This window comes from Ptychodera flava, chromosome 21 (genome assembly GCF_041260155.1).
Source record: "Ptychodera flava strain L36383 chromosome 21, AS_Pfla_20210202, whole genome shotgun sequence".
In the NCBI taxonomy this organism is placed as follows: domain Eukaryota; kingdom Metazoa; phylum Hemichordata; class Enteropneusta; family Ptychoderidae; genus Ptychodera; species Ptychodera flava.
Window position 1 is genome coordinate 20,402,452 of NC_091948.1, and position 27,740 is coordinate 20,430,191.

The 27,740-nt window shown below is 38.3% G+C and overlaps 2 protein-coding genes across 2 annotated transcripts; both read left to right on the forward strand.

Annotated features, from left to right (window-relative positions):
• The first annotated feature begins 1,235 nt into the window (after nucleotides 1-1,235).
• LOC139121683 (aldehyde dehydrogenase 1A1-like) lies at nucleotides 1,236-14,111 on the forward strand. The gene is made up of 13 exons (XM_070686765.1): nucleotides 1,236-1,373; nucleotides 3,733-3,837; nucleotides 6,731-6,871; nucleotides 7,257-7,383; nucleotides 8,110-8,300; nucleotides 8,663-8,776; nucleotides 9,603-9,705; nucleotides 9,969-10,153; nucleotides 10,553-10,717; nucleotides 10,913-11,070; nucleotides 12,029-12,103; nucleotides 12,515-12,554; nucleotides 13,094-14,111. Exons 1-13 carry the CDS (start codon nucleotides 1,329-1,331, stop codon nucleotides 13,121-13,123), a joined length of 1,479 nt encoding a protein of 492 aa, XP_070542866.1. The 5' UTR covers nucleotides 1,236-1,328; the 3' UTR covers nucleotides 13,124-14,111.
• Nucleotides 14,112-20,852: 6,741 nt separating this feature from the next.
• On the forward strand, nucleotides 20,853-27,139 carry LOC139121686 (uncharacterized). Its single transcript, XM_070686767.1, has 3 exons — nucleotides 20,853-20,936; nucleotides 22,544-22,742; nucleotides 24,388-27,139. Exons 2-3 carry the CDS (start codon nucleotides 22,554-22,556, stop codon nucleotides 24,622-24,624), a joined length of 426 nt encoding a protein of 141 aa, XP_070542868.1. The 5' UTR covers nucleotides 20,853-20,936; nucleotides 22,544-22,553; the 3' UTR covers nucleotides 24,625-27,139.
• The last annotated feature ends 601 nt before the right edge of the window (nucleotides 27,140-27,740 follow it).

Here is a 27,740-nt window from a genome sequence, read left to right on the forward strand (position 1 = left end):
TTATGCAAATTAGTAATCGTCATACTTTTTTCATATGTAAATGAGTAATCACTACACTTTATTGATATGATAATGATTTTCTTTCATTAAAGTGTGGTGATTACTTATTTACATATGAATAAAAGTATGACTGATTACTAATTTGCATAAGAACAATAGATGAAAGTCGTGTTTTCAGGGATAAATGGATGGCAAGAACAATAGGTCACATGACCTGGAGTGGTATAATGTCAATAAATTAGCAAAAAAATAAGAACTAGATTAAAAAATAATCATGTTCAGTCTTGGCAAGAAAAATTAAAGGAAGAAATAATAAATTAATAGTTTTCAAATTAATTAAGAAAGACTTCGGTTGAGATTTATCTAACAGATATTAATGATTTCAATTTACGTAAAAATGTCTCAAAATTCAAACTGAGTGATCACAATCTTGAAATTGAGTTAGGCAGGAAAACCTAAGATTCCAGCAGATATATTTTGCAAAATATGCCACAGTAAAGCAATTGAAGATGAGATTTTATTTTTGATTGCGAGTTTTATAATAAAGAAAGTGTGTCTTTGTTTAAAAGCTGTAATTTGCAAGTTGTTGCCAAGACAACAGAGAGGGTACCTTGCAATACACTATAAATAGTTTGGCCTTTGGCATATTTCTGGAGAAAACTATATTCAAAACCTAGTTATGTTTCGCCAGTACTATTAGAGATGTGTTCTACAAATTGTATTTAAAACAATATACATGCGGAATTAGCGTGATTTTTTCTATCACATATACTTTATTATTTGTTTGTTCTTACTCTTTTGTATTACTTTAAAATGTTTTGTATTGTGATCTTGTTATTACTTGTTATTTTTTTTTACCATACTGTACCCACAGAAGATATAATAGTGTAATAAAGTAAAATGTAATATATAATCAACACTTTACAAAAACAACCAAACATAATATACACATACAATATACACAATATCATACACAATTTTACACACACGCAAACAACTCAGATATGAACGATGTGTGGAATTGCTATCCCTTTATCCTTGTTTATTCTTCGAGTGCTGTGAATACGCACAAACATAACTTACGCATTCACAATTCACCAATACAACGGTCATGAACTTTAGCTAGCTGCTATTGTGTCCACAACCATAGGTCAACCAAAAGATCTATCTATCGGTCTATGCGTCAACTTATTCTGGTCATGTCCCGGGGTCAGATGCTCTCCGGACACGTGCACTGCATTATTGTCTGTGATAAACAGGTCATAGGTCAACCTTGAGATTAATGTGGACAGCGTTCATTTTTGCACAGATCGGCAACTAACAAAACGATGGCGACGGAAAAGATCCAACCACCAGAGGTGATATTCACCCAGGTACGTCGAGTCCGCTCATATCTGGGAACGCAGTTCCAATGATACCCCTCAGGTTGAGTTAAATCGTTCAATGCGTACGCACAATGGTGTACATGTATTTCTGTCCGCGCATCTTCACGAACATCATGCATGGATTCACCACTCAGACAGAGTTTGACCACAGTCGCTAGTGAGCGTGCAGCGACAGTTCAAGAGCTCAAGGTTTTGCCTTGGTCGGACAACCAACAGACCAGGCAAACCCTCGAGCTTCTGTATTACTAGCAGCGCAGCTTGTGGGCTGCAAGTCTGCTCTGCGCGAGGCTACACGGGCTGGTAGGCATACTAGGCTACACACTGACAGCATATTAGTGCTACCATGACTAAATGCGCACATGTACGGCCATGATCTCGCACAGGAACTCGTGGCCAGGGTAGTCTGCTTGATCGATCGTCTCCTCGATCTATCGATCGTGTACTCGTTGCTCTGCCCTCCGCCGCAAGTAAATACAATTTTAGTTGCAGTGGCGGGCACAGCAACGAGTACGCGATCGAGGTCGATCATACGACGATCCATCGATCAAGCAGAACGCCTATGCAACGCCTTTAAAAGCAGATTCGCAACGCATAATTTGTTAGACATACCATGGAGGTCACAAAGTCTGTGTGTACACGATTGGCAGACATAGCAGATGTTTTCGAGACCGCAAGGCCTGAATTGAGTCAGTTTTCAAGTGGTTCCCTCCCTACAAATCAAGTCACTCGTCATATGTTAGGTACACGACAATTAAATGCCCCTCCGTCGTGGAGGGGCGTTCGCCTTGTAGGCCTACATGTATATGATATAAACCGTGCCTAAAACGTCTGTATTGCAACGCTGCATTCGAAAATCTGAACACATTTACATAAGGATCTTACTGCACCGGTAGCATGGAGGCATATGATAAAATCTGTATACTTTAAAATATTCGCATTTTCGATATCGAATTAGAAGAAAAGCAGATAGCCACCAAATGCTCAATGAAATGTACAGTAGTCACGGTCATCAACCCACTTAAATGTGAAAAATTGTAATCAAATGATTTTATGAATGATTGGTGGTTGATCATTTGATTTTAGCTGAAAGGGACCTTCCGTACATGTATGTGGTGTTCAGAGTAGTCTTACTAATTAATATCGGTGATCAATTCTGTTACATGGTAATCGATATAAGAAAAATGTACAAGTTGCAACAGAATGAAGATATTAACCCTTATTCAAGGAAATGGGGCCAGAGAGGATGTGGTGGTTCCTGTTTGGCGAATTGGACGAACACTCTGGAGATATCACGTGGAAAATAATTTGAGTTTTTTCTAGCAGTTTGAAGGAGAACTGTTTCCATGTCCGGCAGCATTTTACAAGTGTTATAGCCACAAACTGATGACGTCAAATCGCCGTACACAAAACACAGACGCCTTGTGTGTTTTATGGACTTATTTTTAAAGCGTTTTGAATATTTCAAAGCATATGCTCAAATAATTAACTCCTATATTAAGGGAGGTAGAAAGAAAGATATTTCTTTCTACCTCCATACTATGTTGAAAGTACAGAAACAGCAATAGCTCATTCTATCTTAAGACCCAATGATCGTACCTTTCATCTTACTCCTTGAACCAACGTGAGTAGTCAGAATATTCTGACCTTTGACCGCTGTAATCATGAATTGTTTTGTATTTTATCTCTCCACCTTGACGTGCTGGAGATCACGAGGCAAGGGTCACAACAACAACCAAGCCACGGAAAATTTGCATCTATCGATACCTTCGACCATGGACCTAAAAATAGATTTTACGTCCATACTTCGACACACGTACTGAAAAGCCATCTTTGAGTGAATTCTTGAATTTCTTAACAGCTGTGCTCCGTAATGACACAGTTATAATGCCATTTTCAGATAAGTATAGCACTTAGCTATGTATTCAGGCTGGCGATCGAGTACTTTGTAAGAGTCAAGTAGTAAAGGTAGAGACAAAGTATCGCGGTTGTAGTCCAAGTGTTATTGTATCTTCTTGATCCTTTGGTCCCCGTGGAGGGGTTCTTTATATTTAGCAAAATGCTATATTCATCTTTGAAGCGAAATAAAGCACAGAGCTATCTATGTAAATAGAAGTGCACCCGCCGGGACTATTTGTTCTCGATTTTCAACACACGTGATCCAGGTTCTTTATTTTCACATGGAGTTTCTCATCGACTGTTTTCACCCAGCTGATTTCAAGTGCATGCTCTCTCTCTCTCTCTCTCTCTCTCTCTCTCTCTCTCTCTCTCTCTCTCTCTCTCTCTCTCTCTCTCTCTCTCTCTCTCTCTCTCTACATATGTGCATTATACGATTTCCTTGTTCCACTAGATTTTCATTAACAACGAATTCGTAAATTCTGTGAGTGGAAAGACTTTCCCTACGATCAATCCTGTAACTGGAGATAAGATCTGCGATGTTCAGGAAGGCGACAAGGTGAGTATTTATCGCGACTTTGCACCGCTTCCAGTTAATTTAGTTTTTGGGGTTGGGATTTATGCCCAGTATGGTCTAGACGCCCTCTTCGTTGCTATATAGGCAAGTTAGTTTAGTATTGTTATTTTGTAACTTTTCGTGTATTAATTTTATTTTCTATCTCTTTTGTTTCACATTTTCGAAAAATAATCAAATGTAAGGAAAATAATAAAATACATCACTGCACGCATGAAAATCATGAATGTGCCTGCATTAGTGCACGTGTGATTCAAAATATCCATATGGAAACCAAATGCGCAAACAACCATTATCCATGCTCGCCATTCATACCGAGATATTCAACAGAGTGGGCATGGCCGATAAAGGCCTCACAGTGGGATCATGGGAACAGAATTAGTTACTTTAAAATATCGTAGTTTTTTAACTTCTTGCTAATTTATCACAAGCAGCACCTGCCTTATTTATGTTTACTCAAGTGCTCTGTCACGGCCACGTCCTTGGAAGACTTCAGTCAGTCCTGGCCGCTAAACCTGTCAGGACTTTTATCGCAGAGATTGAACCACAAGTGACACTTTTAAACGTATTTCCCTTTGCGAGACTCGTTCGATGTTATTGATGTGGACTATCATCAATCAATCAATCTTTTATTACTCGACGCACACTAACAGAGAGTGTAGAATGGTACATTTCAGATGAAATAACAGCATGTTCAAAACTGAACACCATCAAATGGATAAATCCAACAGGCGCGTGTGAACTGGGTAGTTTTAATAGCATTAACAGTGAAGTGTATAGTTTATGCTACATTCTGACGTTCTGATACGTAGATTTCCCGTTGGGATTCTTAAAGCTTAATATTTAGATTCTCACTAACGTTCATTCGGGCCTTTCAAATTATCCAGTCACCTCTCACGTGACGTGTGAGTTTGTACAGTAACTTGTGTAGCCACAGGGAAATGTCTAAATGTCCGTCCCCAGGGGTGGGTAGGTGTTTCGTTGTATCGCTAATAAAGATATATTCTACCAACCCTTGGTGTTTCGGTCTTAACTTTAGCACTGCCCTTGACAATCTTGCGTATACGTTTTATCAACATGCTGCGTCTATTATCTGATGAGTTTGAGTGCCTAATTAGCCAAAGTAATCAAGGGTAAATTACTAATCTGTGGACGCTCTCACCAGATTATCACCGGATTAAATATGACAAAGTCAATAACGAACGCACCAGCAAGGTATAATCTTCAGTTATACCTTGCTGGTGCGTTCGTTGTTGACTTTGTCAAATTTAATCCGGTGATAATCTGGTGAGAGCGTCCACAGATTAGTAATTTACCCTTGGTTACTTTGGCTAATTAGGCACTCAAACTCATCAGATAGGCCTAATAGACGCAGCATGTTGATAAAACGTATACGCAAGATTGTCAAGGGCAGTGCTAAGTTAAGACCGAAACACCAAAGGTTGGTAGAATATATCTTTATTAGCGATACAACGAAACACCTACCCACCCCTGGGGACGGACATTTAGACAGTCCCCTGTGGTGTAGCCGAACAGAAATGTAAATACGCGTTGTCGTGTGCTCGGGTCGTCTTGGTTCATGAGCTGTAGTTTAGATCCAAGAACGCAACTAAACACAGTGCCAACTGTTTATATCTCTATTTCTCTTTCGTACCCGATTATAGTCCTGATAGTCTCTACTTTGCTGAATGTCAATACAACGCATTTCCTTCCAGTGTTACAATCACCCTTCTGTGACACAGCCGATCGATCATTACCAATATAACATTTTGGGGTTTTTTTTTACTGAGCTTTTACAGCCAGCCTCGTCTTTCCCGTAGAACTATAAGCTTACTAGGCCTATATAGCTTACGATCCGACCACAGACAGGTTAGAGTTACGTACACTGTGCGCGGTCGACCCATGTGTCGTGACCTAGATTTTAGCTTGGTCACAGGGGCCGGGCCGGGCCGTCGTGTACATAACCCACAGGTTATCGTAACGTTGCTTTGATAGTCGTTCGAGGCCCGCCTCGAACGACTATCCCAGCAACGTTACGATAACCTGTGACATAACCCACCCCACAAGCGACTGTGCCATGTTTGTGCACGTTATTGGGTTGTGTTAGAGAGTAGAGCATTCCACCTAGGCTACGGATCACAGAAACCAGACAATGTAGTTACCCAGTGAAAGTGTTTGACCCAGGCTATGACTTTTTGTTCATAGAGAAAAAGAAAGTACATGGGATAGTATATGAAACTTGATCGATTGACGCTCGCTGCAACCGCAGTAGCCAGTCGACAATTGTCAAGCTTTCGACCTCGTTTCCTCAGATATCATTATCATCATGTCGTAAAGAAACGGGGGGCGAAAAGGACAGCTGTTGATTAAAAGAGAAGTAATATTAGAACTAACTGCGAGAGAGAGAGAGAGAGAGAGAGAGAGAGAGAGAGAGAGAGAGAGAGAGAGAGAGAGAGAGAGAGAGAGAGAGAGAGAGAGAGAGAGAGAGAGAGAGAGGACTGTGAAATCCAATTTTAGATATCAATAAACTAGCGCTTTATGCGTTGAGTGATTAATCCAAATTAACACAATTATGGTCCAGTAGACGTGTGTGTGTGTGTGTGTGTGTGAGAGAGAGGAGAGAGAGAGAGAGAGGAGAGAGAGAGAGAGAGAGAGAGAGAGAGAGAGAGAGAGAGGGGGGGGGAAGGGGAACTGAGCGTTTGTGAAACCTTTTTGTGTTAAAAAACCTATTACGTCATGTTGAGTGATTGATACGTCACCATTCACTACCACTATTGGAGATGAGTCGAATTTCATTTGACGTGGAAGTTCTACATATATCCCCAGGAATATTCCTAACACTTGTCCAAGTTTTCATTCTGTTGTATCGTAATTCCAGGCTGATGTCGACGTGGCCGTGAAAGCGGCCAGGGCAGCATTCAAGCTCGGGTCTCCGTGGCGATCGTTGGATGCGTCGGCCAGGGGAAGCCTACTGTACAAGCTGTCGGAGTTATTCCTGAGAGATGCTGAATACATGGCCGTGAGTGAAACGATTGATGTGCAATCATATACCGATACTTGACCTAGAGTTGTGACTATCAACTCGAGTGTGATTTAATCGTTTATCGGCTGACAAGATATTACTCATAAGTTTATCTCTTTCCCAGCGAGGTTGAAAGGCAGTGCACGTACTCTTTGCAGTCATCCAATGAAACACGAATTAAATTCAGACGCGGAGATTTCCCATGGTATCATTATATTGGTTTGTAGTACCTTAGATTTAATAAACAATTTCGAAGAAAAGAAAATTCGAGTGAAAATATTCTTGATTGACTGCTAGAGTTTGGTAGATTAATTGCTGTTCGGAAAAAAAAGAGAAACCATTTTGATCACACAAAAACTTTGTAACTTTTCCGTTTTCACAGAAATTGGAAACACTTGACAACGGAAAACCATACAAGTCTTCCTTTAGCAGTGTAAACGGCGCCGCTAAAGTATTGAGATACTACGCTGGATTTGCAGACAAGATCCATGGCAAGACAATTCCCGTTGGTATGTGTCAGTTCGCATCCGAACACTAATCATAATCAATGTGACATCCGCGACGGAAAGTCGAGACAAACAAATTTTGCTTGCGCAGGACTGCTTAATTGGCCGCAGACACCTGTGTTTTAGGGTTTCATTTATTTGACTCAGGCTTGAGAAGGGGATTTTTGGTTTTAATCATTGTTTTCATTAATGCTCAGACAACTCCTGTTTTTGCCGTAGCTGGTGTATAACAAACACACAAATAAACAAACAAACAAACAAACAAACTGGCAGCGATCGCAGCCAGACGAACAAGAAGACACAAACTGGACAGTCGCACTGAAAAGTTGGACACAAATGACAGAGTAATAGGTAGACCCGTCAACCACCATGTTGAAGACCCTTTGTATAAACAGTTAGCAGAGTGCGTGTCCGCAACGGTAGAAAAACATTCATCACCAAAGAGTTGCCTCGTCTCCTTTTATATGCTGTTATTATTTGATAATTTGAATTTGCTGCTACCTTCTGTTGTATAACTATTAGCTGTAGTATTTTTGTTACTTATTCATCACGTTGTTTGTTTTCTGCAGAGAAGACATCGCACCCCCAAGCCTGACAAGCACCATAAAAGCGCCCTCGATTTGCTTTATCCACTTTTCCGTAGGTTAAAGATTGCAACTTCTTAAATACTTACCTGCCTTTACATCATAATTGATTTATCAATACTAATCAACGTTTGCGTTCCGTCAGACGGACCATTCTTTTGCTATACGCGTCACGAACCTGTCGGGGTATGTGGTCAGATCATCCCGTGGAACTACCCGATTTCACTCCTGACTTGGAAGATAGGACCAGCGTTAGCCTGTGGATGCACCTGTGTCGTCAAACCAGCCGAACAAACGCCGCTCACGGCGCTCTATGTCGCAAAGCTTATCAAAGAGGTAGGCTACTCGACAACAGCTGTTCATTTGCTAGTTTTACCAAGGTACTAATTAATGAGTAGGAAGGATAAGACTATTGTCAGTCAGAATTATTACAATAATAGGAGACAGAATGATGAAAAATTTTTGAAAGGAGAGAAACGTACCTTTTATTTACAATATTTTTCTCTCTTGTTCACATGTGTTTGTTTAGCTTATTTTCTTCGCAAACCAAAAGTGTCACGAACAGTCATCGTCTGATGTATGAATATGAATATGAGATATTTCAAACTTAAAGGCTGGAATTACAAAATAATTTTGCTGTAACTAAGCCCAGCATGGATTAATCTGCAGTGAAACTTTCGTTATTTCCTTTCACCAAGGCTGGGTTCCCGCCAGGTGTTGTCAATATCATCCCTGGGTACGGACCAACCGCCGGAGCCGCAATCTCCGAACACATGGACATCGATAAAATTGCCTTCACCGGATCCACTGAGGTCAGTTGACAACAATGGCAGTCGATTCCAACTTTCCCCTGCTCCTGCTCCTCCTCCTCAGCATCATCACAACCATTACCACCACCATATCATTATCAGTACCACAAGTTTTATTCCTATGTTGCATTTTCACATAAAATGTCTGCATTTATGTTAAACATTAGTATACAATTATGGCGACATTTCAGGGTATCAATTGACCGCAAATTATTGGGAACAATTTCCAGTTTGCCGTAATTGCCTACATGCTCTCAAACTTAGTGATTCCTCTTTTGCAAGTCTTTTGCAAACGATGGACAAAGAAACAAACAGATATCAAAGTTTGTGTTTCCAATGCATTGGTGAGGCATGCCCTCTATACTTTGACGACGAGAAAGCCGATGTCTATCACATGGTTGATTACAGGTATGACCGTATGACGGGACTGGTTGTCGGAATTCCTTTGTTGCGATGTTTGCCCTGGAAAATTGGCCAATATACTGGCATTATTTTATCTTCCACTTTCAAATTGACAAATCCAACCTGACAAGCGCAGTAGTACACAGTTATCGATAAGAGTTTGACACCACTCTTCTGTTGTAAATGCGACAAGAGTTCTAACGATGTCATAGTGTATAGCATCTTCGCTAGCCAAACCATATTTATTCGGGGATCTCACTTAAACTGTACCACGCTGACCTAACAATCCCATGAGGATCGGACGGTTAGCATTGGGGTGAAATGACGGCCAAAACCGACAGCTTTCATTTAAATACACCTATTTTTACCCATGACAATGTTGACAATATAATTGAGACTAATTCTCATTTGGTTTCGTCGTTTCAAGGTCGGCCGCCTGATTCAAGAAGCCTCCGGCAAGTCAAACTTAAAGCGAGTTTCCTTGGAATTGGGCGGAAAGAGTCCACTCATTGTTCTGACCGACGCAGACAGTGAGTATTATAACCCAACTTTAATATCATAATTAGAAAACAATGATATTTTAACAGAAGGTCATGGTGCATTCGGTTAATGGCCATGTGCAATGCTATTACAATTCACCCTTAGTGTTCCAAATGCAATTACAATTCTCATGGAACTCGTCCTTATGGATAACCATAATGTACACGCTATTACTTTCTGTTTCCAAGTGGTTGTTGCTTACATTTTCCTGGTCAAGCCTTTCTTACTTATAAAACGACTACTTTTTACACAGTCGATTTTGCTGTTGACATTGGTCACGACGGGCTTTTCGCCAACATGGGTCAAATTTGCTGCGCTGCGTCGAGGATATTCGTCCATGAGGACATCTACGACGACTACGTGAAAAAGAGTGTAGCCAGGGCCAAACGACGTACGATTGGTGATCCCTATGATCCAAAAACTGAATCTGGTCCACAGGTTTGTTGGGTCCCACACTACCATCGAATAGCTTTCCTTTTTCATCTGATGTCAGCGCCCTCTACCAAAATGTTGAAAGGTGGCAACTGATGATGTACTCTTTGGACTTGTTGGGGGATTGAGCCAGGTGGAAAGCCACCATTAACAATACCTGGCGTATATAATGTTGAAGAAAACGGTCATTTTTAATGACAACTTGTTCCTAAAAGCGCATCATAATTAGTGCCAAATGACGCCTTTTGTGTCTAAGATTATGCTAACCAACTATGTGAAATATCTTAGTTCTCGTTGTCATCTGTAACGTTGACAAAACTCAGTCGAAGTACCCAACATTGTGCCCACGGGGGCATATGTGAACCAAAACTGCTCTCACTTAATACTTCACATTCTGTCTGCCAGATAAGTCAAGAACAGTTCGACAAAATCATGGAGTTGATCGATAGCGGCAAAAAAGACGGCGCTAAACTGGAATGTGGCGGCGGTCGTTTTGGCGACAAAGGGTACTTTGTCCAGAGTACTGTCTTCTCCGACGTTACAGACGAGATGCGCATTGCAAAGGAAGAGGTAAGCTATTAGTCCCGACAAAGCTGAGCGTCCCTTGCTAGTATGCTCGTTAGGGAAGTGATATTGATAAAGAAACCATGAATATTGACCATCCGTCATTTTTCCAGCTAAAATTCTAATCAGAGGAAAACAGCGAGCTATTCTTCCTTCACTAAATCTAAAATCATCTGGCCTTGGAATTTTCGTACCCGACAGATTTTCGGACCAGTCCAGCAAATTTTAAAATTCAAGACCATTGAAGAAGCCGTGGAAAGGGCCAACAGGACGACCTACGGCCTTTCAGCTGGAGTGATCACCAAGGACATCGACAAAGCCTTGTCAATCGCCAACAAAATTGAAGCGGGAACAGTATGGTAAGAGCTCATCTTTTAAAAGTTGAAACAAAGTTATTTAGTACGACGTCGACTGCTCCGCTATCGCCGGGTCATTGGTTTTCGACCCAACTTTCCACATCGGTACTTCGCATAGGGGGCCTATTGGATCCCACGTCAGTAGTGGTATACATCTGTACAAGCTGTCCCGGCCTCGTTCAGTGTGGATAGGTGAATGTGGTTGTAGTAGTGGTGGTGGTATTATGCGTTGGCGATGGTGGTGTGTGTTAAATGTATATATAATGGTCTGATGGTTTTAAAGGCCTTAAATTCAATATGGCATAAAAGTCTTAAGTTAAATCGGAGTTACGACTTCCCTGCATCACTGACTTTTTTGGACATCGGTTGGAAATGGATGATTTGTTTGATGAAGAAATATAATCGATGTTAGTACGCACCTCAAAAGCGAAATCGTAAACATCAGCAAACGCTTTACCCCGAAAAAATTTTAAATTAGTTTTTACTTGATTTAAGGTGGGATTTGGGATTACCATGACAATTTGGTAAAGAGAACTAAACTGTTACAAATTTACAAGTTGATTCTAATTTTAATCATAATCTATTCAAATCAGCTGCCACTTCCTGTGTGAGACATACGAGGTCATGAGAAATTGAAGTGGGAGGCCTAATTTTCTGTAACGAAGTGATCAGCACCCTAATTTGCAGATCAATCCCCAAATCTCATGTTTAAAGGACCTTCCATACTATCCTCCAGGTGTTTCATACCCGGATTGACAAGCAATCGATGAGATACACTGAGTGAGAGTTGTTCTTACACTACTTATTATGGATATCTTATTTTGAGTTTATCGAGTAAATTTTTCAAATTCAGCATTACAACAACATAAACAAGTTACAAACACACTGACCTGTGAGAACACTCAGTCTTTGTCATACAAGCAAAATATCTGTTAACCCTCGTGTTTCTTTGTTCGCACAGGGTGAACACTTTCACAGTCATTCCCTGCCAAGGTGCCTTTGGTGGATTCAAAATGTCCGGCCAAGGACGTGAACTGTAAGTTTATGATTGTTGTGCTTTCCATTCCACGGAAATAGCCAAAAATTTATGGCCTATGCATTGTCCTGTAACAATATATGGTACATGTAGTTTGAACATTTTCAAATACACAGAATGGATTGCCAAGTTCCCAGTAGAGAAGCTGTAATTGATCATTTTAAATCTTGTGGTTAAATTGAATTCATCTTGCCAGCCCTTAAAGCATATTTTTTCAAGTCTTTTGCATCGATCGTTACTTTGATCACAGGATTAAGTTTGTTCTACCTATCGAGATGGAAAGAGATATTTACGCAATAACTTTAATCTCTGGTTATTTTTCTGTCTGTCTGTCTGCCTCTCTCTCTCTCTCTCTCTCTCTCTCTCTCTCTCTCTCTCTCTCTCTCTCTCTCTCTCTCTCAACCACCACAGAGGAGAGTATGGCCTCCAGGAATACACTGAAATTAAAACGGTAAAAATGTTTGCAAACTACCCAGTAGTGAAATTAATTATAAATGATCTGTCCATTTGTAAATTATATCGACAATAGCGCTGTAAAAGGAGAAGGACCATGGGAAAGTTTAACAACCATACTCTTTTCTCACAGCTATTAGTAAGTTAAGGCAGGTAGAATCATGGGATATGGAGTTCTGCTCTTGTTGTTCTACGATGTATTTACATCTGAACGACAGTCCTGTTTGTCAACATTACTTGATGCAAATATCCGTGGAATTTCTTCGAAATGCAACCACACTTGGTCGTTTTTATCGTGAAATTTATCATGAAATCAATGTTGACGTCAATTTTAATAGTTCTGAAGAAATCTCCATCAATCTATCATATGACGAAGCCTTTGAATAATAATGGTAGTATTGACTTTACATGACTGGGCCATGTACTCTTCAAGGTGATGCAAGTGAATATAGAGTTACGCACCGTAGCTCATAGGAAACCGTCAGCTGTATTCACGATTAAACGCTTTTCTAATTTTCAAACATGGTTTCGTTCCAGGTGACCGTGAAAGTGGACGGAAACTTGTAGAAGTTCGTAATAATCAACTCGGCGAGTGGCTACCAGCCAACCAATCTAATTAAGTCGTTTAATTTCCTTCATCGGTAGAGAAACAGTAACAATAGTCGGACCAGTCTCTGAGTTTAATGTTCTCATGGTTGCTTTTGAACAGTAGTACTTGACGTTAATGCGATTGTTTTGACTATTACCAGTTCTGCGCAGTATAACAAGGCTTTCCTTCTACTCAAATTCATGTAATGTTTAAACCTGTTTAAATTTTGATCTTAGTTGTTTTCATGATCATTTTAGGTTTTTACTTCAGCTGGGGATTATTTCCCAAATTTCAGGAATGTATCCAAACCATATTTTCTAGGGAAAATGTTGTTGGGAAGGTGGATTTATACACTTGAATGTGTATAGTTGTTGACCACCAGGATGAGTCTTGTGCTCTACGCATTGCAGACCGATCAGTTTATTTGAACGATGTAAATGATGAAAAGACCCTGTTCCCGTTTAGTCTGGTTCCTGACCCATTTCCCCGGTAGAGGGCGTTGGGAAATATTTTTATCCATGCCCTCTACCGGGGAAATGGGTCAGGGAACCAGACTGTTCCCGTTGTGAATTTTCAACGTTTGGTGGCCAGTTTAGAGTGACTGGAATCTTGTTCTGCTCACCAAGTGAACCGAACAACTTTTGAAGGCGCACACAAGTACCCACTGACAGTGGGTTCAGTATAGAAATAACTTTTCGAACCCACTCTGTTGCAATCCATCTCTTCTGCAGACATATCGTCCCACATGCTGATATTAAGGTCCTTACATTTTTGATCTATTCGTCAGACCTCGCTCTATTCCGTGATCGGTCGCATCGTATATTGCCACCATCAAAGCTTGGTTAATATTGTCTCTAATTTCAGCCGTTAATTGATACCAAGTTTAAATATTTTTGCATACATTTGCATAAATCCGTACTTCTTTCTTACCAACTTGCAACTGAAGTAATAAAGGAATAAAGGAAAGTTGTGCCTAATTTGTGTCTCAAGGTTGTTTGAGCATGTTTAACAGTGTGAAAATTCTCACCAGTATACCTCCATAATTTCTATCGTACACTTGTGGCTTCTGCAGGTAGCATCTACCTTCAACACGATCGGAACTAATTTGGGATAATTGAAAAGTGAAGAAGTGTTGGTATAATCTGCAAATGTAAGCTCATCTGCTTTCCTTTTTAGGTTATACACTTGTTTTTATAAGTTATTTGTAATATTGCAAGATTCAGCTATAGCGCACCTAACACTTTTGAGAAATTTGAACAACATGAAGATCCAATTATCCCAAATTAGTTCCAATCGTGTTCTCCGCGATCACATTTGATGAACAATGTATGCGTGTACAGTTTACTACAGAGAAAGTGCTACGTATACTATGGAGCAAAAAAAAAAACAAAAAAAAAAACCCTCCAAAATGAACAAAAACAAAACAAAAACAAGCTTACGAGCTTTCATTGACAATAGTGAGAACAGTTTCTTTTCAAAAGGTACCAGGCGACTGCATTTTCATTTCTACCTTGAAAAGAGGACACTTTCTCTTCATCGGAGATGCATGATTATAATTTCAGTGAAATTTACCGGTGCCCTTTGATTGAACAACCGCCACGCGTGAATCATTTTTTTGCTCAAGTGTTGACACACGTGAGCATATGTCGCAGCGATGTTTGTCTGTCTGTGTGTCTGTCTGTGTGTCTGTCTGTCTGTCTATCTGTCTGTGTGCTCAATATCTCAAAAACGGCTTATCAGATCAGAATCAAATCTGGTACATAGATTCAGTTTGCAAATGGCAAGAACTGATTAGTTTTTGGTGAGTGTGGCTTGCTTACTTTTTGCTCATTTGCATAATGAATGATTTTAGAAAAAATGGATATATATTGACAACGACGGCACACAATTTGATGAGATTTGCTACAAATGTTGATCTTACCAAGATATATCAGCTGTGAAAGATATTAAGGGGTGACATAAAAGATAATGGATAATTTGCATATTTAATGAACTTTCCTAATTAGGGATATATATCTGATTTGACTTGATCAAAATTGACAAAACTTGGTATGTGTATATTGAAGATACTATGATTTAACATTATTGAAAGTCATTAAGCATTTTTACTTCATCAAACTCTTAATTTGCATATTTAATGAACTTTTGAAATTAGGGATATTTATTTGACCAAAATTGATGAAACTTGCTATGTACTGTTTGTGTGCTCAATATCTCAATATCGAGCATATGAACTGTAAATGCTCACGTGTTTCATTATATATTGCAGTTATGTGTAAATTTGAACATTTGCCACATGTTTGCAACTTCATTGAAAGTATTATGATCAACATAATAAACAATATTCACCATAGATTAACTCTATAGGTCATTAAGTATTAAAATATGTAATTAGCTGAAATGAAAATAATTAATTTCTTTGACTGCTATAATTGTATCACCACTTATATAGCAAGGGTAATTGCCTTTGGTCAAGTCCTTCAAACTATATATTCCAAACTTTGAAAGCTCATTAGATATGCAAACTATTAATTAGCTGACATGAAAACTTAAGTGCGATATGACTTCCAATATTGGTATAACCTGGTATAATCATCAATGTCATACCGTGTTATGCCAACTTTGATCAAATAAATCCAAGTATATATCCCTAATTAGGAACGTTAATTAAATACACACATTAGGAATTGGCTGAAGCAAAAATGCTTAATGCCTTTCAATAATGTTAGCCTACATAATAGTATCTTTAATGTACATAGCAAGTTTCATCAATTTTGGTCATGTAAATTCAAACATATATTCCTAACTTTAAAAATTCATTAAATATGCAAATTAGGAGCTGGATGAAGTAAAAATGCTTAATGACTTTCAATAATGTCGTATCGTAGCGTCTTTAATGTACATAGCAAGTTTTGTCAACTTTTGATCAGTCAATACAGATAAATATCCCTGATTATGAAAGTTCATTAAATATGCAAATAAGGAATTGGCTAAAGTTCAAACGCTTAATGATTTTCAATAATGTTCTATCATAGTATCTTTAATGTACATAGCCAGTTTCATGAACTGTGGTCTTGTTAATTCAAATAAATACCCCTAAAGTTCATAAAATATGCAAATTAGGAATTGGCTGATGTAAAAATGCTGAATGACATTTAATAATTTTCTATCATAGTATCTTTAATGTACATGGCAAGTTTCATCAATTTTGGTCATGTAACTTCAAATAGATATCCTTAATTTCAAAAATTCATTAAATATGCAAATTAGGATTTGCATGAAGTAAAAGTGCTTAATGACTTTCAATAAGGTTAAATCATAGTATCTTCAATATGCATACCAAGTTTCGTCAATTTTGATCGAGTAAATTCAGATATATACTCCTAATTAGGAAATTTCATTAAACATGCAAATTAGTAATTATCTTTCACGTCACCCCTTAATATCTTTCAAAGCTGATATATCTTGGTGTGATCAACATTTGTAGCGAATCTCATCAAATTGAGTGCAGTCGTTGTCAATATATATCAGTTTTTTTCTAAAATCATTAATTATGCAAATGAGCAAAAAGTAAGCAAGCCACACCCACCAAAAGCTAATCAGTTCTTGCCATTTGCAAACTAAATCTATGTACCAGATTTGATTCTGATCTGATGAGCCGTTTTTGAGATATTGAGTACACAGACAGACAGACAGACAGACAGACAGACAGACAGACAGACAGACAGACAGACAGACAGACATCGCTGCGACATATGCTCACGTGTGTCAACACGTGAGCAAAAAATCAGACCTCTAGCTCTATTGGCTCGCTCAAAATTAGATATGCGCATAATTAATGAGGTACAATATGTGGCGTTATAAGGTGTTTCATCATACCATACATGAAGGCTGTAGCACTTGTGGTTACTGAGTTATGGACAAATATGTATATTTGAGGTCAAAGGTCACCGAGGTCACGTGACATTTTGTCAAAAAAATTGTATTGCTAAGTTATCCCTATATACCAAAAATCAGACCTCTAGCTCTATTGGCTCGCTCAGAATGAGATATGCGCATAATTCATGAGGTACAATATGTGGCGTCATAAGCTGTCCCATCATACCATACATGAAGGCTGTAGCACTTGTGGTTACTGAGTTATGGACAAATATGTATATTTGAGGTCAAAGGTCACCGAGGTCACCTGACATTTTGTCAAAAAAATTGTATTGCTAAGTTATCCCTATATACCAAAAATCAGACCTCTAGCTCTATTGGCTGGCTCAAAATTTGATATGCGCATAATTAATGAGGTGCAATATGTGGCATCATAAGGTGTCCCATCATACCATACATGAAGGCTGTAGCACTTGGGGTTACTTAGTTATGGCCATATATGTATATTTGAGGTCAAAGGTCATTGGGGTCACATGACATTTTGTCAAAAAAATTGTATTGCTAAGTTATACCTATATACCAAAAATCAGACCTCTAGCTCTATTGCTGGCTCACAATTAGATATGCACATAATTAATAAGGTACAGGATGTGATGTCATAAGGTCTCCCATCATACCAAATATGAAGGGTGTAGCACTTGTGGTTACTGAGTTATGGACATATACTCATATTTAAGGTCAAAGGTCATCGAGATCACATGACATTTTGTCAAAAAATTTGTATTGCTAAGTTATCCCTATATACTTATTTTCACTTTGTTCAGTGTGATTAGATATTATTTTAGCTGAAAAAAGGGTCCAGGGAAAGTAAGGAAAATCCAGTATTCCACAGTGTAACAATTGGCTGAAAATATAAAATTTCTTTCAGTCTCTAGAATCCGAAACCGAATCCGAAACCGAATCCTAAAACCGAGTCTAATTTCAGCATCGTCTAGCCAGAGTGTAACGTGGGGATAGCGCCCTCAAACCACAGATACCGGCTTCCCATAGACTACCATGTATCAGAAAAATTAAAACTGTGATAACTTCATTAATATGCAAGCCACGCCCACCAAAACCTTTTCAGTTCTAGCCATTTGAATTCTGAAGATGTCTACCAAATTTGACTGAAATACGTTCAGCCGTTTTTGAGAAAATGACCAACAGACAGACAGACAGACAGACAGACACACAGACGGACAGACAGACAGACATCGCTGCGACATATGCCCACGTGTGTCAACACGTGAGCAAAAACGGCTCATCAGATCAGAATCAAATCTGGTACATAGATTCAGTTTGCAAATGGCAAGAACTGATTAGTTTTGGTGGGTGTGGCTTGCTTACTTTTTGCTCATTTGCATAATTAATGATTTTAGAAAAAACGGCTATACATTGAGAACGACAGCACACAATCTGATGAGATTTGCTACAAATGTTGATCACATCAAGATATATCAGCTGTGCAAGTTATTAAGGGGTGACGTGAAAGATAATGACTAATTTGCATATTTAATGAAATCTACTAATTAGGCATATATATCTGAATTTACTCAATCAAAATTGACGAAACTTGGTATGCATATTGAGGATACTATGATTTAACATTACTGAAAGTCAATAAGCATTTTTACTTCATCCAAATCCTAATTTGCATGTTTAATGACCTTTTGAAATTAAGGATATATATTTGAATTTACATGACCAAAATTGATGAAACTTGCTATGTACATTAAAGATACTATGATAGAACATTATTAAATGTCATTAAGCATTTTTACTTCAGCCAATTTCTAATTTGCATATTTTATGAACTTTCCTAATTAGGGGTATTTATCTGAATTGACGAGACCACAGTTGACGAAACTGGCTATGTACATTAAAGATACTATGATAGAACATTATTGAAAGTCATTAAGCATTTGAATATTAGCCAATTCCCTTTTTGCATATTTAATGAACTTTCATAATCAGGGATATTTATCTGTATTGACTAGACCAAAGTTGACGAATAAAACAACTTAAATACCAAAAAAAAAGTTGACGAAACTTGCTATGTACATAAAGATACTATGATACGACGTTACTGAAAGTCATTAAGCATTTTTACTTCATCCAGCTCCTAATTTGCATATTTAATGAATTTTTGAAATTAGGGATATATATTTGAATTTACATGACCAAAATTGATGAAACTTGCTATGTACATTAAAGATACTATTATGTAGGCTAACATTATTGAAAGGCATTAAGCATTTTTGCTTCAGCCAATTCCTTTGTGTATTTAATGAACTTTCCTAATTAGGGCTATATACTTAGATTTATTTGATCAAAATTGGCATAACATGCTATGCATATTGATGATTATACCAGGTTATACCAATATTGATAGTCATTTCACACTTAAGTTTTCGTGTCAGCTAATTTATAGTTTGCATATCTAATGAGCTTTCAAATTGGAATACCGGTATATAGTTTGAAGGACTTGACAAAAGGTATGCAATTACACTTGCTATATAAAGTGGTGATACAATGACAGCAGTCAAAGAAATTAACTATTTCTATTTCAGCTAATTGCGTATTTGAATACTTAATGACCTATAAAGTTAATCTGTGGTGAATATTGTTCATTATGTTGATCATAATACTTTCAATGAAGTTGCAAACATGTGGCAAAGGTTCAAATTTACACATAACTTCAATATATAATGAAACACGTGAGCATTTACAGTTCATATCTGGTATTTGTACGGGTTTTTGGAGGCCGCTCAAAAGTCCACGAAAACACATGACGATTCATTAATACGAATGGTACTTTATTTGGCCTTTTCTTGTCACAACAGCGAGAAAAATAAGCTCACCATCATCGTCAACAGTTGAAGATGGTTGCAAGTTTATTTTTCTCTGACGTGATGTGTACATTGCGAAAACACTGATCATCAACATCTTGATGTACCTTACTTGTCAGTAACTTTTATTGTCGAACGAACCATGATGGCCCAAGATATACGAAGAAACAACGTTACCCTCTGCAGTATTCATTATTCCCTTGGAGGGAGGGGCGGACTGTGAACAAAATATTAAACGACAAAACCTATTACTTTTAGGGTGAGGTTTTTTTTTAAAGCGGCAACAACTTTCTTGATCTATCGTTCAGAATTCCTTAATTGCATCACGACCTTTCCATCGAAGGACCATGATTCAACGCGGCACGGGAGATACCTCGCGATATAATTTTCAACTCTATGAAAGGGCCGTGAGAAGAAGCATGTTTTACCGTTTGAAGTTTCAAACACTACGTGATTGTGCAAAAGAAAATCCGTCGGCCCCCCGATCCCGGCTGAAGAAAGTGCAAGTGTCGACCGGTTCTACAATTCGGGGAAGTGTTTGCCAGTGTTCCAAACATTCCGATTGTCTTTGTAATCTATCAGAGACTAGACTCAGTTTTGTTCGATATTCGTAGACTGAATAATTAATAAGGTGTTTACCATTTACATTTGTATATAGCATCAATTAGCATATTATTAGTTTATTTCACACTTTCTTATTAGTAGGATTATTCTTACCATCTTTATAATCATCATTTGTCCCACTCATGTGATATGATATGATATTATGACATTAAATGATATGATATGAAGTGATATGACATGATATGATATAATGTGATATAATATAGTAATTATAAAATGACACAGATCACAATATCTGTAGAATTCAAGGCTCATCTCCGGGGCTCCAATCGCATCCGGCAACTGTAGGGCGCCCTCATACATAAAGTTGTGAGGCCACAGGGGTCAAGCTTGAGGTCAAGAAGGTTTAGGATGATGTGAACATTCACCAGAGAGGTGGATTATACTATGCAGGAAGAAGGTAAGAGAATATTACACTTGCTCCACAAGATGATGTAGGATATACGAGTTCCATTTCTATCATGGGGCAACTTCGAATGAGAAGGCGATCGTTTGCTTGCTGCACGTCCAAGGCAACTGCAGGTCCGCTTGTCTGCAGTTCTAAACTCACGGTTACTCTACCCCCGGCTACCCCACAGACCGTGTGTGTAACTCGAAGTTTTTCCTGGCCATGTGTGGATTGGAGGGTAAAACCAGATCTGGTTTTGCTGTGCAACTCACATACCCAGGCAAAACCCCGAGCTACACAGTACTGCCGCTACAGCCCGCTCAAAGCTGCATTGATGTTGCCCAAGGCAGGATTATTGCTCTACCCATGGAGCCTGGAGGTATAAAGTTTATGCCTCCATTCTCTACCCCACTACTAACCATTAACCGGGACTGACTGACTGACTGTGCTCCAAATCGCAGGACCGCAGTGCAGCCAGATACAAGTTGAACTCTGAATGCAGAGCTACTTTAAAGCTACATAAGCTGTATCTTTTGGCTATATTTTCAGAACTTTTGTTTTGTGGTTTCCCTACACTTTCTGCATTGAATCCCTAAACTGTAATTTAATGCCAAGTATTTAGCATATGTACACAACCTATATGAGTATAATCTATATTGTTATTGTTGAAAATTTAATTCAAGTCCGGACTAGAATTCATTTGTAGACAATAAACAATGATCACTACACACATACAAGCTGTCAAAAAGAATACTCAAAATTTCAGCATGACAAACGGATTAGGGTCAGACATGGTAGTTGATGTTACAGAAGCAGAATACTGAAAAACTTCAAGTTGCCGCAAGTTACAGCTTATGTCCCTTTAATATGGACCGTATGTATGCATCAATTGGCATGGTCAGTGGAGCAGAAGATGGAAAAATTTGTTCTCCTTGTCATTTGGTCAAGTGTATGCCGCTCTTATGTTTGTAGTTATGATTGATGTCGGAGGTGCAGCCGGTAACAATACATAGCCCCTGCCACACAGAGCTTTATCATGGAGCTACATGTGAAATGGTACTTTAAACCCCTTTCCTGCCATCACTTCCCCATCTCCAGCGACTCAGACTGAAAGGACAGAGAGCACAGAACACTGAAGTGAAAGACAAGAAATTGCAGTGACTGAATAAACAGAACATTGAACTGAAACAAATACACATTTTTTTGTACTTAAAAATTGTAGAGACTGAATGGACAGAACATTGAACTGAAACAAATACAGGTTTTTTTTTTGGTACTTGTTTTTTTTTTATTTCGACTGCCCACCCTGCCCGAGTATTCCTTTGGAGATGAGAAACAAAAAAATAAAAGGGTCACCCTAAGGGGTGTGTTTCACTAGTTTTAACCAACTTGACCTGATGTGAAAACTGAACTTGGCAGGATAAGGGATACAAGGTAGCTTATGCAGAGTAATGTCTGTATAGTTGAATGGAAGATTTGTCACTTTGGGCCAATCCTTCTGTTCTCTCCATCTCACTTTAGGAGGGAGGGAGTACATGCACTGTCTGTGACTAAAAGACAGGTCTTTCAGTCTACAAGTTATCTTCTAATTTTATCAGTGTTTTTCATTTCAATTTCAGTGCTAGAACAATGACAACTGACAGCGTTCATTCAGCTGGTGGTATGGCATTTGAAGTCTCATTTGATGACGACCATGAGAGGCCCAAATCAGCAGTCCCTAAGAGGTTATCAAAGCTGATGGACAAAAAAGACTGCAAAAGACAAATCAGTTCTGAAAGCTTGGATGCAAAACAGAAACAAGCAGAGGAGAGAAGAAAGGTTAGATTTCCGGCATTTTAATTATTATTAGTTGTTGGAAAAGGTGTAATTATCTTTTTCTTCCGAGCATTTTCTTTCTGCGGATTGATGACTGTTTCATCCTGTTTTACATAGAGCACATTGAAACATTAAGAATAAGCCCTGTTTGTTTGTGGTTTGTGGCTGTCTACAACCTTAAACCAGTTTTGTAGGCATACTCAGAGGGGTAATAAGCATTGAGATTTTCATGGCAGTCTTTCAAAACTGGCTTGCTTAAAGGGACAAAGTCGGTCAATTTTCATGAATTTTGTTTGGTGCAAGATACTAATATTGTTTGACATGTTGGAAGATACTGAATGAATGGGGGACCATGCATATATTCAACCCCAGTTTTAGACAAATTTATTGAAACCATGGCGAAAATGAATTACCAGTAATGGTCGTGACCATTAATTCATTTTCGCAACGGTTTCATGTAATGTATCTAAAACTGGGGTCGAATATATGCATGGTCACCCATTCATTCAGTATCTTTCAACATGTCAAGCAATTACCTAAGTAGTATCTCGTATCAAACAAAATTCATGAAAAATGGCCGACTTTGTCCCTTTAACAATACTATTGTAATACCCAATCACAAAGTTCCTGTAAGTTTAGACATTCTTTGGTATAACTTATATAGGTGTACATTGGCATGGCTGATGATCAAGTCCTGACACTGAGTCAGTATATACACACATATTGACTGGCCATGAGAGCAAATGCATACATCTGTACCCCGAGGGACTGTGAGTAAACCTGTTTCCAGAGGCGAGGGAAACAGTCTGTTTCCTTGTGGGCAGTCAGTACATGTGTTTTATAACACACCTCATCCGCAGTCATGGGTAAGAATGTACCACACACAAAACTTGTCACATGTAATACATTGGAGTGGTTTAGCAAGAATAACGAGTTTTTCCCACCAGCGTCGCAATACTTCTGCAAAACGTTCAATGCACCTTTGATTATCGTTTTCGTCTGTTTCAAGTCCTTGTTCAAAACCAGAGCATTCAGTCCTTCAGAATGTAGGATAAAGGACGTACATGGATCAGCGCAAAAAGAACGCATCCCACCTGACTATTAATTTACGAATTAGGACACTGACTGGGGTCAGAAGTGTGTTATAATGTAAATGATCGATACAGGCTGTGTTGATCAGCGGAGTACTGTGAACATTTCAACTTGCTTCAGCGAGTTGACTGAGAAAGTATTGATGAAACACAAAATAAAAGCACTGGAAAAAGAAAATCAAAAGTCACAATAAAGCCTATGGACAACAGCTGTACTGTTTCCATTGTTTTTCCCTGGAAGCAGGTTCATATTTTGCTTATTTTACCCAAAAACATGTTGAAATACAAAATATTAGCCTTACAAACACATTGTATGCAATAAGAAAATTGAATGTTACGGTACTCATTGTTGACAAATGAATTCCAGCGCAGACAAGATTCAGCTGTCATCAATGACATATTATTCTTACAGGCTTTGCTTGTATGTTGAACACCTGATTATTGGAGCAGAACAAAAAGCTGTATTTTACAGACAGAATGAAAATAACAGAATGTTATATGTACACCTGAAGTGAACCGCTAATCATTTCTGTTTTATCTATGAACTCAACATACAGGAGCTAGAAAAATGCCGGCTGGAAAGGATACATGCAAGGCAGGAGGACTGCCGCAAACTGGCACAGCAGGTAGAGCTATTGCTTGATCAGGATGCCAAGAGACATGGAGTTGAAGGAACTGAAAATATCAAGGCAATGTCGAAGAAAGAAGCAGCCAGAGTTATACATAATGTAGCGGAGGATTTCAGCAAGCTAGGTTGCGATGTAAAACAAGATTTCAAGCAGTTATCCAAGTAGAAGTGGCTGACCGGTGCTGATCGTATGTGCTGGTGTTGAATATTCCATCGACTCACAGGTTTGGATTGGTAGAGTAACCTCTTTAGTTTGGCAAATGTGTTTCTTTGGTAAACAGGGTATGTCCGTTGTTTCCTTTTACTTTTCATTTTTAATCGGATGCAGCCAATTACAAAGTAGCAAAGTTTGGCAAAGTCATGCATAATTTTTTGAAATTGCAACAAAAAAGTTTACGTTTTGATAGTTTCAAATAAAGCTGTTACCAGAAACACATATTTTTTATTTGGCCATACCGTCCTTATTGTAAAAGATATTATTTTACAATTTTATAAATATATGTATTATCTACAGTAACAATGTCTGTAAGAGAAACTTTAAATACGTTTTGCCAGCCAGGTTCATCTATCACACTGAATCCAGTTGATTAAGACCAGTAAAGCATAATATGTCCCACGCAATGCATTTTGAAAGACTTTACTGTTTGAAGACTCCTCAAAACCCACATTGACATTGACTTTCACGGACTTGCTAAGACATGTGGATAAACATGATCACATTTTCTGTCTTGATCTTATAGAGTTAGTGTATGTGACTGTCATCTTCTGTGTAATAGTTGTGCTGATTTTGAATGACTAGATCTCAAAACAGATCAATTAAACTGCAGAGAATTTTCCTGCGGATTTGATATCAATCACATTTTGAACTATTTATTTATTCAAAGCACATATTTGTCGACTCTTGCCTGTGAAAGAGGGTTCTAAGATGGTAAAATTATTTCCATCAGGAATTCCATACAATGTCAGTTTTGACATGGTAGTGACATTTTTCATGTTGCATGCTTGCATTAGGAGTATACAATACTTATTGATTGGTACATTGTTTGAGTCAATGATTGAAATTCTTCATTAACCCTTTCACAACCATGGTTTGGCCTGAACCCATTGTTCTCATGGCGATTGTGGATCTCTTCACAGGGAAAGGGGGAGGGCAGGTTAAGAAAGAAACCTGCAATGTCTGAGATAGACTGCACCCACAAATGCACTTTTCACACTGTCATGGGCCATCAAGAGAAGTTTGAAGAAACACCCTTTGTTTTTCTTCTCTGCACAGCTGGATATTGCCAGTGCTGTGAATACTCTAAGGTCATCATTGCCTGTGATCTGCTTTTGGTCATACAGGGCATTGAATTTTCAACTTGTTCTAAAATACAACTTTGCAATGCATTACTTCATACTCTGTACAATCTTTCATCACTGGAAACTTGGAAGTTCATAGGAGTCCTGGTTGTCTATTCAATGCTGACAATATCAGCTCCCTTTTAATGTTTGTGTTCAAGGATAATACCCATGCACCTCTGCTTCCCTGTAAACATGTCCACACTTACCTTGGGTAACAATAAGTTTGGGCAAAACCAAGATTGTGAGAGGGTTACAGAAGAGGCAACAATTTTGTACTTTTTCCAGAACCTAAATAGATCATCTTTATTCTCAGATAGCTTTGTGGAATTTTAACACAAAATCCACAGTACTGGTAGTTCTCTTAAAGATTGAGTACTATAAATCCAGATGGTAAACCATAAAACTTCTCCTCATATTTATTGCATCTTAGCAAGAAAATGTCCAATGCACTCATGTAATCTCATCACCCCATCATTGTATGGTACGCTTCCTTCACCTCTATGCTGTGGATGGACTTCTGCACTGGCGTGAAAGTCGATAGGTTAAAATTACTGCTGGTAGTGGGATAAATTTTTCCATCATTCCTCTTCCTGTAATTATACACAGTATGCAGTGCAAATTATGGTGGCATTTTTGAATGCTTTCTATGTGTTGAAGTTTCTGTATATTTTAAATTTATGCTTATGTACATGCTATGGCTGTCCTTACGATTTCTGTACATATACATGAGTAAGTAATGTTAGGGTCCTTGGATAGTTAAAACGTGTGCAGAAGACAAAACTCATTGCATTTGCCCTAAAGCCCCTTCCCCCTGGGTCTAATGGAAAGTTTGCGACTAGGAAAATCCTACAATAAATTTATGATTTTAACTCCCCCCCCTTCCCCCCATGATAACTTTCCTGAAACATGATACAGTGCTAATATGTTTTTGATAAAATATGTCAAAACAAATCCGATTATATACCTGGACTACATGGTGATAGTGTGGCATGTATGGTAATTTGTACAAATTTGCATAAACAAAAATCAAAAACTGAGCTACACCCAGTCCTCCTGTACGCAATAAGTTCTGTCGTGTGCGTATTTTTGATATCCAGTGCCCCTTATATAGTAATATTCTGTGAGATCTACATTGCAAGCTGTACTGGCATTGTTGAAAATTTCATCTATTTATGTGAGTTGAAGTGTTTGTATATTTTGTAATTTTCTTAAACATTTTGTATATATTTCTCACTTCATGATTGATATTCCTGCCAGTAATAACCACTTGTACATTGAAGAAAGTTTTTTTTCAAATTTCGTATATGTGTTTGGAAATAAAATCTGAAGCATGCATCACACATTTCTTTGTGTAGTATGTCCATAATATATCTCTGGAGTTAAATTAGGACAGATGTCTTGTGGAGACATGCCGCTTGCATAACTGTTCATTTTATGAACACTTTTAGCAGTGCAATTGTCGGCTTCATTGATGAGAGCTACTTTATCCCTCACTCAATACGTTTTGAGGGCCAACCACACCGCGGTGAAATAATGGGAGTTGGGAAGGCAGGGTCAAAAGAAGCCTGGCCTTTGAAGAGACACTTAGTTCACACACCTTTCAATGATTGAGTCACTTGTCATGTGACTCTGTTTTGGCTCTCGTTGTGTGTGTGAGACATGATGGTGTACAACAGCTGATGGCTGATTATATTTCAGTTAGCATGACAACAAAATTATGCAAAAACTACATGTGAAACATGTCTCTGAGGTTAAATGATAATTTTGTTCATTTACTGGAAAAGCAATCAATCTTCTGATGCTATTTAAAGTGCACATTTTTTACTTGCATATGAGAGAGTACATAAGTTCCCACTCACTGCAATACATCCAAGTCAGTAATAATAATAATAATAATAATAATTAGTAATTAATAATTTAGGTAGACATAAAAAAATTCAA